This window comes from Carcharodon carcharias, chromosome 6, assembly GCF_017639515.1.
Source record: "Carcharodon carcharias isolate sCarCar2 chromosome 6, sCarCar2.pri, whole genome shotgun sequence".
Classification (NCBI taxonomy): Eukaryota; Metazoa; Chordata; class Chondrichthyes; order Lamniformes; family Lamnidae; genus Carcharodon; species Carcharodon carcharias.
Genome location: NC_054472.1, coordinates 139,404,238 through 139,417,538, shown reverse-complemented (window position 1 = coordinate 139,417,538; position 13,301 = coordinate 139,404,238). Strand labels below are relative to the sequence as shown.

General features: G+C 44.4%; 1 protein-coding gene across 1 annotated transcript in view; it reads right to left on the bottom strand.

Moving 5' to 3' along the window:
* The window catches only part of si:dkey-22o22.2 (neural-cadherin), a 289,349-nt gene extending 287,654 nt beyond the window's left edge, over nt 1-1,695 (bottom strand). Inside the window, exon 1 of the mRNA XM_041189292.1 lies at nt 705-1,695. Within this exon, the coding sequence (XP_041045226.1) occupies nt 705-1,695 (991 nt within the window). The remainder of the gene's footprint in view (nt 1-704) is intronic.
* Nucleotides 1,696-13,301: the final 11,606 nt, after the last annotated feature.

Here is a 13,301-nt window from a genome sequence, read left to right as displayed (position 1 = left end):
ATAGATACAAGCTGAGGCTTTTCTGATGGTCTTTTAACGCATTTTTAATTCATGGATAGAAAAGAGAAAATGGGATAGTCAGATTTTTTAAACTTTGCCCATCAACCTGCAACTGTAGTGACATTTTTAAGTTCTGCTTTATCCAGTTGGAAAAAGCGGGGATGTATTGTCAAATTGCCAGGTTTCTACATTCACTTTTATCTAAATATGTTACAATCTCCGTCTCTTGCCCAACTCCAGTTGCAACTATCTTCTAAATGGAGATTTAAATTCTCTGGGCTGGCAATAATTTCATTACTAAATCACAAAATATGTGTGGCTATTGAACTAATTTAGTCCAACTCAGAAATTACATTATTTCAACCGTCTAGGTCCCATGTACTGAATTCCTCCGCCTCCCAATTCCCCTTTGAAACCCTGCTGAAAGCCCATCTGAGCAAGTATTTGGTTATCCCCTCCTTTGGCTGAGGGTCCAGCTTTTCTCAGGCCTCGGCGAAATAACTTGGGGCGTTCGCTAAATAAATGTAAGCGATACTTGTTGGACTGGAGTATCAAAACATCTCCCAACAATGAGGGAGAGATCGCGGCAACGCATCAGCACTGGGGTAAGACTCATAGGACTGGAGTGTGACAAAAAAAAACTACCAATTTCAAAAGAATTGATCACTCAGGTATTGAGCAATAAATAAAAGAGTATGGCTTACCTTTCTGATTGTTAACTTTGACAGTTATCTGGATGGTGGATTTGCCGCGAAGTCTCTTTGATAAATACACTTTGCCGGAGTCCCTCTCGATCTGAACCGGGGCATCGGCTGGGGCGATCACTTCAAACTGTCGCCGCTCAAACTTCCAGTCGGGCACTGTGTAAATGACATTGCCGACTTTGTCCTCTTCAGGCACAGTCACCGAGTAAAACATCTCATCGGGCACGGAGCGAGCTTTTCGCCCGCCACCGGGAACCCCCACACTCCTGGGCTTGACATTGAGCAGCACTGTCAGGGGCTCGCTGAGCTGGGCGCTCGCCCCTTTATCCTGGCCGTAAACTGACAGCTTGAGGGGCTCCATCCCCATTAGAGAGCCCACAAGCAGGATTTGCCCAGTCCCCGGAACCACGAAAAGCTGAGGGATCTGCGGGACGGAGCGATAGATGATCTCAGCATTCCTCCCTTCATCTCTGTCCGTGGCGGTGACACGGGCGATCTCTGATCCCACAGGAGTCATTTCGTCCACCTCCAGCCTCAGGACTTGCTCTGCACTGAACACCGGCCTGTTGTCGTTCACATCACCGACTCTCACTTTCACCAGCGCTGAGGTGCACTTTGAGCTGTCAGGGCAGCCAAGGGTCGGCGAGAAGCAGCTCAGCTTCAGGAGGTAGCCAGCTCTCACCTCACGGTCCAAAGGTGCTGCCGTTCTGAGCAGGACGTTGCCACCGGCGTGGTAGAGGCGGAAAAGCGAGTTCCCGTCCCCGCCGAGCTCAAACCGCAGCCTGGCCCCGGCGGGCTGCACAGGGCAGAGCCTGCGGCCAGGGATGCTGAGGCCGGCCACTTGGCTGCCGGGCAGAGAGTTTTCAGAGACGTGCCCGTATAACACCGGAGCAGTGCCCGAGTCCTTCACAGCTAGAGAGAGAAGCCACAGAGAGTGCCAGAGGAAGGCAGGGCCCGGGAGCCAGGATGGGATAGCAGGCAGGAGGTGCATGGCTGTCATCCCAGAGGTTGCAATCTGATGCAGAACTGAAGCTCGGACAGTTAGTCAAACCTTGAGGCAGTGAATTCGCCAATTTACCATGAAATAATCTCAAAAACTAAAGGCTGGCTGTTTTAAGATTGAGAAAAGCTCCTTCTCTTTTTTTTTGCAGCTCCTGTTTAAACCTCCCCGATCCCAGACACGTTGCTGACACAGGAGCTTTACTGAAAGCACCAGACTTCGACCTGCTCCAACTTTCATTCAATCAGCGACAACCCCGCCCCTAAAGTGCCCATTCCCAGCTTCAGCCAATCAGAGTGCAGCGCGGGGCGCCTTGTGCCCCGCCCACTTGGAAAAGCCTCCAATCACAGGACTGGTGCAGAAGGCAGGGTCCCCACCCCTCGCCCGAAGTTTTCCCGGTTGAAAGTGACATGGTCCAGAGTGTATGCTACAGTCAGGGAGACCGCAGGATTTCTGTTGTCCTTGCTGGTTACAGCCTCTTTATATACAGACTGTCGAATTTTTGGACAACCCGTGTTATTTTTAAAATCGGATTTGCAACAGCTTAAATTATGAAATAAAATTAATATGTATGTTATATATTAGAGAAGCAACTATGTTCGTAATTATTTTATTTATAATTTAAAAAACAGGGTCCGTGGATAAACATAATTAAGCAAAAAGTAGAGTTGCTAGCAATTCAACGAAATGACCGTTGTGCCTACAATGGTCACAGCATCCCATTATATTCATGGAAACAATTGTATTGAGTAGGTTACCTCCAAACCAATCTGGATTGGTCACTACAATAGAGGTAGAATATTCCTACAATGGTGATTGCTCATATTTGCTGGCTACTAATCTGAAAAGAGTCTAGCTACCATTACCAGTAACAACGTTTTGTAAAGATCGGTAATGAGCAGCAAACTGAGCACAGCATTTGAGACAGACTTGAGCAGCTTTGACCAAGATGTCCAACAGTTAGTGTTTGCCATGGTATCTCAGAATTCTAGACCTTGTCCGTAGGTAATTTGCATTTAATTTAATTAATTATACAACTAAAATCAAAATAATTTTCAGCGAATGCAGTTTCAAGTTTCGAAGACTAGCGATGTCTTTGTTGAAAAGTGCAACCCTGTAATGCAATCTCCTGCAAGGACCGAATGGTGTTTCTTGCGTTCCTTATAACCTTATTCTGATAAAATAATTAATGTCTCCCTTTGGTGACCAAAAGACCTCCATTCATAGGAGGAAATGAGAGAGGGGAGAAAAACAGCGTTTACCATTTAACACGTTCTAGTATCCTTGCAATTAACTTAAAGTCCGAGCTATCACGGGGGAAATCTTACATCGATTTGCTGTACTCTGTCGGAAGCCGGTATCCTCCAGCCTAAAGTGAAAACAGAAAATGCTGGAAAAAGTCAGCAAGTCTGACAGCATCTGTGGAGAGAGAAACCGAGTTAACGTTTCCAAATCGTATAACCCTTCTTCAGAGCTGAAGGAGACTCGAAACATTAACTCTATTTCTCTTTCCACAGATGCTGTCAGACCTGCTGAGTTTTTCCAGCATTTTGTATTTTTATTTCAGTTTTCCAGCATCCGCAGTATTTTGCTTTTACCCTCAAACCTAAAATTTCCGAAGAGCTGGCAAAGTCCCTTTCTCATTTTTAAGAAAAAAAGACAAAACGTTTACCCGTCAGCTGAAATAATCTTGAGTTACACGAACTGTGATATTCTGTTTTTGCATTGCATGCTACTTTGGTAATGGATGAAAAAGAATAGCTGTTGCAAATCGTATTTGTGAAGCGTCAAAATTGCACTCGCAACACCCTGTCTCTAAAATAACAAACACGACCAACCTATTGAAATGCTATAGGCTTGCAAGAACATTAGTCATAACAATCTTACCACAAACGTCCTATTAAAAGTAGAGAATTTTATGAAGGTATCAATTTATCTGCCTACATTTCTCCTTAGCGTGTTTATATTGCGGATTGCAAATATCTAAATAACGGATCACTACGGCAGTTAAATATACACTACAAATAAAATGGCAGCAGGTAAATCCAAGCGATATTTCTTTTCCCCTTTGAACTGAAAAATGGATAACTGAACCAGAGGTCAATAATCTAATTTCAAAGAGTAAAACCTAATGCGATTTTGATGATGTTCCAAACGAATAATATAACTTGAGGTTCGCTTACTAGGTACGTTAGAATCATAGCAATGTGACAGCACAGAAGGGGGTCTCTCTGTCCATGCCAGCTATCTGTATGTGCAATTCAACTAACCCGCTGACAAGGGTGGTGCTGTTCTTGTCTGGCGCACTGACCTCTACCTCGCGGAGGCTGAGCGTCAACTCGCAGACTCTTCCTCCTACCTCTCCCTGGACCATGACCCCATCACTGAACATCAAGCCATTGTTTCCAGGACTGTCACTGACCTCATCTCCTCTGGGGATCTCCCTCCCACAGCTTCCAACCTGATAGTCGCCCAACCTCGGACGGCCCGCTTCTATCTCCTACCCAAAATCCACAAACAGAACTGCCCCGGTAGACCGATCGTCTCAGCTTGCTCCTGCCCCACAGAACTCATTTCTCGTTATCTTGACTCCCTTCTCTCTCCCCTTGTCCAGTCCCTTCCCACCTACATCCGTGATTCCTCTGACACCTTACGTCACATCAACAATTTCCAGTTCCCTGGCCCCAACCGCTTCCTCTTCACCATGGACGTCCAATCCCTCTACACCTCCATCCCCCACCAGGATGGTCTGAGGGCCCTTAGCTTCTTCCTTGAACAGAGGCCCGAACAATCCCCATCCACCACTACTCTCCTCTGTCTGGCTGAACTTGTTCTCACGCTGAACAATTTCTCCTTCAACTCCTCTCACTTCCTCCAAATAAAAGGTGTGGCTATGGGTACTCGCATGGGCCCCAGCTATGCCTGTCTCTTTATGGGGTATGTGGAACATTCCTTGTTCCAGTCCTACTCCGGCCCCCTTACACAACTCTTTCTCCGGTACATCGATGATTACTTCGGTGCCGCTTCATGCTCTCGTCAGGACTTGGAAAAATTTATTAATTTTGCTTCCAATCTCCACCCCTCCATCATTTTCACGTGGTCCATCTCTGACACTTCCCTTCCCTTCCTTGACCTCTCTGTCTCAATCTCTGGTGATAGACTGTCCACCAATATCCATTACAAACCCACTGACTCCCACAGCTATCTCGACTACAGCTCCTCACACCCCGCTTCCTGTAAGGACTCCATCCCATTCTCTCAGTTCCTTCGCCTCCGTCGCATCTGTTCCGATGATGCTACATTCAAAAACAGTTCCTCTGACATGTCCTCCTTCTTCCTTAACCGAGGTTTTCCACCCACGGTCGTTGACAGGGCCCTCAACCGTGTCCGGCCCATCTCCCGCGCATCCGCCCTCACGCCTTCTCCTCCCTCCCAGAAATATGATAGGGTCCCCCTTGTCCTCACTTATCACCCCACCAGCCTCCGCATTCAAAGGATCATCCTCCGCCATTTCCGCCAACTCCAACATGATGCCACCACCAAACACATCTTCCCTTCAACCCCCTTATCGGCATTCCGTAGGGATTGCTCCCTCCGGACACCCTGGTCCACTCCTCCATCACCCCCTACTCCTCAACCCCCTCCTATGGCACCACCCCATGCCCACGCAAAAGATGCAACACCTGCCCCTTCACTTCCTCTCTCCTCACCGTCCAAGGACCCAAACACTCCTTTCAAGTGAAGCAGCATTTCACTTGCATTTCCCCCAACTTAGTCTACTGCATTCGTTGCTCCCAATGTGGTCTCCTCTACATTGGAGAGACCAAACGTAAACTGGGCGACCGCTTTGCAGAACACCTGCGCTCTGTCCGCAAGAATGACCCAAACCTCCCTGTCGCTTGCCATTTTAACACTCCACCCTGCTCTCTTGCCCACATGTCTGTCCTTGGCTTGCTGCATTGTTCCAGTGAAGCCCAACGCAAACTGGAGGAACAACACCTCATCTTCCGACTAGGGACTTTACAGCCTTCCGGACTGAATATTGAATTCAACAACTTTAGGTCGTGAGCTCCCTCCCCCATCCCCACCCCCTTTCTGTTTCCCCCTTCCCTTTTTTTTTCCAATAAATTATAAAGATTTTCCTTTTCCCACCTATTTCCATTATAAAAAAAAACCCCACTAGAGCTATACCTTGAGTGCCCTACCATCCATTCTTAATTAGCACATTCGTTTAGATATCACCAACTTTAACTTTAACACCTATGTGTTCTATTGTACTATTGTCGTTGACATCTTTTGATGATCTGCTTCTATCACTGCTTGTTTGTCCCTACAACCACACCCCCCCTCCACCTCTGTCTCTCTATCTCTCCGCCCCCCACACACACACCTTAAACCAGCTTATATTTCAACTCCTTCTTGGACTCGAACTCAAGTTCTGTCGAAGGGTCATGAGGACTCGAAACGTCAACTCTTTTCTTCTCCGCCGATGCTGCCAGACCTGCTGAGTTTTTCCAGGTAATTCTGTTTTTGTCTAACTCCCCTGCCTTTTCCATTGTACCCCTGCAACTCTATTCTCTTCAGATAATTATCCAATCCCCTTTTGAAAGGCATGAATCTGCCTCCACCACAATCATGGGACACTGGCACCAGTACTGGAGAAAGTGGGAGCTGTACCATTGGGATGGTCTTCATCTGAACTACATTCTGGCAAGTCATATGATTAAGGGGTAACGAGGGCTTTAAACTAAAGAGTGTGAGTGGGGATCATGTGAGGAAGATGAGGCAAATCAAAGGGTAACAACAAGGTGCTAGAGCAGGGTAACAATTTGGGTAAACATAACCAGAGTGGGGCAGGAAGGGACAGACGGTACAAATTTAACAGTGTACCAGTAGTTAAGGCCAGAGATTGCATAAATGGTAAAAAGACAGGGTTAAATGCTTTGTATCTGAATGCATGCAGCATTCGTAACAAAACTGATGAATTGTTAGCACAGATAGAAATTAATATGCATGACCCGATAACCATCACAGAGCCATGTTATCAGGGTGACCAAGGCTGGGACCAGAATACTGCAGGACATTTGAATTTTGAGAAGATAGGAAGCTAGAAAAAGGTGGTGTGGTAGCTCTGTTAATTAAGGATTTCATTAGTGCAGAGTGAGAGGTGCTCTTAGCTCAAAAGATCAAGATGTAGAATCAGTTTGTGGAGAGACAGGAAATAGGAAAGATAAGAGGCCTGCTAACAGTTACACTGTAGGACAGTGTATATCAGAAGAAATAAATGGGGTGTATAAGAAAAGAACTGCAATAATCATGAGCGACTTTAATCTACATGTATCACAGAATCACACAGTGCAGAAGAGACCCTTTGGCCCATCAAGTCTGCACCGACACATGAGAAACATCTGACCTACCTACCTAATCCCATTTACCAGCCCTTGGCCCATAGCCTTGAATGTTATAATGTGCCAAGTGCTCATCCAGGTACTTTTTAAAGGATGTGAGACAACCCGCCTCCACCACCCTCCCAGGCAGTGCAATCCAGAGCGTCACCACCCTCTGGGTAAGAAAGTTTTTCCTCACATCCCCCCAAACCTTCTGCCCCTCACCTTGAACTTATGCCCCCTTGTGACTGACCCTTCAACTAAGGGGAACAGCTGCTCCCTATCCACCCTGTCCATGCCCCTCATAATCTTGTACATTTCGATCAGGTTGCCACTCAGTCTTCTCTGCTCCAATGAAAAACCCAAGTCTATCCAGCCTCTCTTCATAACTTAAATGTTTCATCCCAGGCAACATCCTGGTGAATCTCCTCTGCACATCATCCAGTGTAATCACATCCTTCCTATAATGTGACGACCAGAACTGCACACAGTACTCCAGCTGTGGCCTCACCAAGGTTCTATACAACTCCAACATGACCTTCCTACTTCTGTAATCTATGCCTCGATCGATAAAGGCAAGTACCCCATATGCCTTTTTCACCACCTCACTAACATGTCTCTCTACCTTCAGAGATCTATAGACACACATGCCAAGGTCCCTTTGTTCCTCAGAACTTCCTAGTGTCATGCCATTCATTGAATACTTCCTTGTCAAATTACACCTTCCAAAGTGTATCAACTCATACTTTTCAGGGTTAAATGTAGATTGGATGAATCAGATTGGCAAATATATTCTGGAAAATTAGCTCATAGAGTGTATGCAGGACAATTTCTTAGAGCAGTACACCCTAGAGCCAACCAGGAAGCAGGCTATTCTAGACCTGCTAATGAGCAATGAGACAGGATTAATCAATAACCTCATGGTAAAGGAGCCTTTAGGTAACAGCGATCATAAAATGATAGAATTTCATGTTCAGTTTGAAGGGGTGAAGTGTGGGTCTAAGACTAGTGTCTTAAACCTGAATAAAGATCATTATAAGGGTATGAAAGCAGAGCCACCTAAAGTGAACAGGGGAACTAGGTTAAAAGATAGGATAGTAGAGATGCAGTGGCAGACTTTTAGGGAGATAGTCAATAACTCTTGGAAAATATATATCCCAATATGAAGAAAGAGTCTTTGAGAAGGATGCATCATTCATGACTGAATAAAGAAGTTAAGGATCGCATCAAATTGAAAGAAATACTGTACAAATCTGCAACGATTAGTGGTAGGTCAGGGGACTGATCTGATTTTAAGAACCAGCAAAGAATGACTAAAAAGAAGACATGGAAAGTTGAGTATGAGAGAAAGCTAGCTATAATATAAAAACAAATAGTAAGAATTCCTACAAGTATTTAAGTAGGAAAAGAATAACTAAAGCTAATGTTGGTCCTCTAGGTGGTGAGCCTGGGGAATTAATAATGAAAAACAAGGAAATGGCAGAGATGTTGAACAGGTATTTTGTGTCTGTCTCACTGAAGAAGACTTAGAAAACTTCCCAAAGATACTTTAAAATCAAAAGGTGAACAGGAGGGAGGAACTTAAAACAATCACAATCATTAAGGAAAAGATGTTGGGAGAACAATTAGATCTAAAGGCTGACAAGTCCCCAAGGCCTGATGGCCTAAATCCTAGAATTTTAAAAGAAGTGGTTGCAGAGATTGTAAATGCATTGGTTTTAATCTTCCAAAATTCATAAGATTCTGGGAGGGTTCCAGTGGATTGGAAAATAGCGAATGTAACATATTTATTCAAGGAAGGAGGGAGGCAGAAAGCAGGAAACTATAGGCCAGTTAGCCTAATACCTGTCATAGGGGAATTGCTAAAACCTATTATTAATTAGGTTATAGCAGGATACTTAGAAAATGATAATGTGATCAGGCTGAGTCAACATGGCGTTGCAAAAGGGAAATTGTGTTCTTAGAGTTTTTTAAAGAAGTGACAGCAAGGTGGATAGAGGGGAACCGATAGATGTGGTGTATTTGAATTTCCAAAAGGCATTTGATAAGGTGCCACACCAAAGGCTACTGCACATGACAAGAGAACATGGTGTAGGGGGTAACATATTAGCATAGATAAAGGATTATTTAACCAACAGGAAACAGAGTAGTGGAGTGCCACAGGGATCAGTGGTGCGATCTTAACTATTTACAATCTATTTCAATGATTTGGATGAAGGGACTGAATGTATGGTAGCTAAATTGGCAAGTGACACTAAGATAGGTAGGAAAGTAAGTTGTGAAGAGGAGATACAGAGTCAACAAATGAATATAGACAGGTTAAATGTGTGGGCAAAAATTTGGTAGATGGAGTATAATGTGGGAAAATGTGAACTAATCCACTTTGGCCGGAAGAGTAGAAAAGCAATATAGTATTTAAATGGGGAGAGATTGCTGAACTCAGCGTGACGGGGGATCTGGGTGCCCTGGTACAAAAATCACAAAAAGTTAGTAAGCAGGTATAGCAAGTAATTGGAAAGACAAATGGAATGTTGATGTTTATTGCAAGGGGAATGGAATATAAAAGCAGAATTTTACTGCAGCTGTACAGAGCTTTTGTGAGACCACATCTGGAATACTGTGTACAGTTTTAATCTCCTTATTTGAAAAAAAAGATGTAATTGCATTAGGAGCAGCTCAGAGAAGGTTCACTTGATTCATTCCTGGGATGAAGGGCTTATCCAATCAAGAAAAGTTGAACAGGTTGGAGTTATCCCATTAGTGTTTAGAAGAATGAGAGGTGATCTTAATGAAACATATAAGATCCTGAAGGGACTTGATAGGCTGGATGCCCAGAGAATGTTTCCTAAGATTGTGTGGGGTAAGAGTAGAACAAAAAGACACAGGTTTTCTTTCTTTAATAGTGCTGTTTACATTGGCAGTTTTCCAATCTGCTGGGACATTTCCAGAATCTAAGGAATTTTGGAAGGTTACAGCCAACGCATTCACTATCTCTGCAGTCACCTCTTTTAAGACCCTGGGATGTAGGTCATCAGGTCCAGGGGACTGGTTAGCCTTTAGTTCCATTAATTTTCCTTGTACTTTTCTCTAGCGATTGTGATTATTTTAAGTTCCTACCTCTTTGCTTTTCTACTCTTCTTGGGAGGCTTTTTGTGTATTCCACTGTGGAGACAGATACAAAATATTTGTTCAAAGTCTCTGTCATTTCCTATTTTCCATTATTAATTCCTCAGCCTCTAGGGAACCAACATTCACAATTGCTACTGCTTTCGTTTTTATATACTTGTAGAAGCTTTTACTGTCTGCTTTTATATTTCTTGCTAGTTTCTCTCCCACTCCAATTTCTCCCTTTTTACCATCTTTTTCATCATCTTTTGCTGGTTTCTAAAATTTTCCCAATCTTCTGGGCTGCCACTAATCTTTGCAGCATTGCACCTTTCTTTCAATTTGAAACCATCTTTTATTTTAGTCTTTGGATGTAAGAATCGCTAGCAAGGCTAGCATTTATTACACATCCCTAACTGTCCTTGTACTGAATGGCTTGCTAGGCCGTTGTAAAGGGAACAAAGAAAAGTACAGCACAGGAACAGGCCCTTCGGCCCTCCAAGTCTGCGCTGATCATATTGCCTGTCAAACTAAAACATTTTGCATTTCCAGGGTCCGTATCCCTCTCTTCCTATCCTTTTCATGTATTTGTCAAGCTGCCTCTTCAACTCCACTATCGTACCTGCTTCCACCACCTCCGCTGGCAGCGAATTCCAGACACTCACTACCCCCTGCGTAAAAAACTTGCCCCGCACATCTCCTCTAAAGTTTTCTCCTCTCACCTTAAATCTATGTCCCCCAGTAATTGATTCTTCCACCCTGGGAAAAAGCTTCTGACTACTCTGTCCATGCCACTCATAATTTTGTAAACATCTATCAAGTCGCCCCTCAATCTCTGTCGCTTTAGAGAGAACAATCCGAGTTTCTTCAACCTCTCCTCATAGCTAATAACCTCCAGACCAGGCAGCATCCTCGTAAACCTCCTCTGCGTCCTCTCCAATGTTTCCATATCCTTCTGGTAATGTGGCGACCAGAATTGCACACAACATTCCAAGTGTGGTCTAACCAATGTTCTATACAGCTGCAGCATGACTTCCCAGCTTTAATACTCAATACCCCTGTCGATGAAGGCAAGCATACCATATGCCTTCCTGAAGAACTTATCCACCTGTGTTGCCACGTTCGGTGACCTGTGGACCTGTACACCCAGATCCCTCTGCCTGTCAATACACTTAAGGATTCTGCCATTTACTGTATAATTTGTACTTATATTAGACCTTCCAAAATGCATTACCTCACATATGTCTGGAGTAAACTCCATCTGCCATTTCTCCACCCAAGTCTCCAACCGATCTATATTCCGTTGTATCCTTTCACAATCCTCTTCACTATCTGCAACTCCTCCAACCTTAGTGTCATCTGCAAACTTACTAATTAGCCCAGTTACATTTTGCTCCAAATCATTTACGTATACTACAAACAGCAAAGGTCCCAGTACTGATCCCTGTGGAACACCAATAGTCACAGCTCTCCATTCAGAAAAGCACCCTTCCACTGCTACCCTCTGTCTTCTATGACCAAGCCAATTCTGTATCCATCTCATCCAGCTCACCTCTGATCCTGTGTGACTTTATCTTCTGTACCAGTCTGCCATGAGGGGCATTGTCAAATGCCTTACTGAAATCCATGTAGATAACATCCATTGCCCTTCCATCGTCGATCATCTTTGTCACTTCCTTGAAAAACTCGATCAAGTTAGTGAAACACAACCTCCCCTTCACAAAACCATGCTGCCTCTTACTAATATTCCCATTTGCTTCCAAATGGTAGTGAATCCTGCCACGAAGAATCTTCTCCAATAATTTCCCTACCACTGACGTAAGGCTCACCAGCCTGTAATTTCCTGGATTATCCCTGCTCTCCTTCTTAAACAATGGAACAACGTTGGCCATTCTCCAGTCCTCTGGGACCTCACCCGTAGCCAGTGAGGATACAAAGATTTCTGTCAAGGCCCCACCAATCTCCTGCCTTGGCTCTCTCAGTACTCTGGGGCAGATCCCATCTGGCCCTGGGGACTTATCCACCTTAATATTCTTCAAGATGCCTAACACCTCCTCTTTTTTGATCTCAACATGATCCAGGCTATCTACACACTCTTCCCTAGACAAATCAACCGCTAAGTCCTTCTCTTTGGTGAATACTGATGAGAAGTAATAATTTAGTATCTCTCACGTTTCTTCTGGCTCCACACAAAGATTCCCACCTCTGTCCCTGAGTGGGCCTACCCTAACTACTGTCTAGACCATGAGACATAGGAGCAGAAATTAGGCCATTTGGCCCATCGAGTCTGCTCCATCATTCAATCATGGCTGATAAGTTTCTCATCCCCATTCTCCTGCCTTCTCCCCGTAACCTTTGATCCCCTTACCAATCAAGAACCTATCTATCTTGGTCTTAAATACTCTCGATGACCTGGCCTCCACAGCCTTCTGTGGCAATGAATTCCATAGATTCATCACTCTCTGGCTAAAGAAGTTTCTCCTCATCTCTGTTCTAAAAGGTCTTCTAAAAGGCTGTGCCCTTGGGTCCTAGTCTCTCCTACTAATGGAAACATCTTCCCCACGTCCACTCTATCCAGGCCTTTCAGTATTCTGTAAGTTTCAGTCAGATCAACCCTCATCCTTCTAAACTCCATCACGTACAGACCCAGAGTCCTCAAACATTCCTCATATGTTAAGCCTTTCATTCCTGGGATCATTCTCGTGAACCTCCTCTGGACCCTCTCCAGGGCCAGAACATCTTTCCTGAGATATGGGGCCCAAAATTGCTCACAATATTCTAAATGTGGTCTGACCAGAGCCTTTTAAGCCTCAGCAGCACATCCCTGCTTTTATATTCTAGTCCTCTTGAAATAAATGCCAACATTGCATTTGCTTTCCTAACTACCGACTCAACCTGCAAGTTAACCTTAATAGAATCCTGGATTAGGACTCCCAAGTCCCTTTGCACTCCAGATTTCTGAATTCTCTCCCCATTTAGAAAATAGTCTATGCCTCTATTCTTCCTACCAAAGTGCATGACCTCTCACTTCCGCACATTGTATTCCATCTGCCACTTCTTTGCCCATTCTCCTAACCTGTCCAAATCCTTCTGAAACCTCCCTAC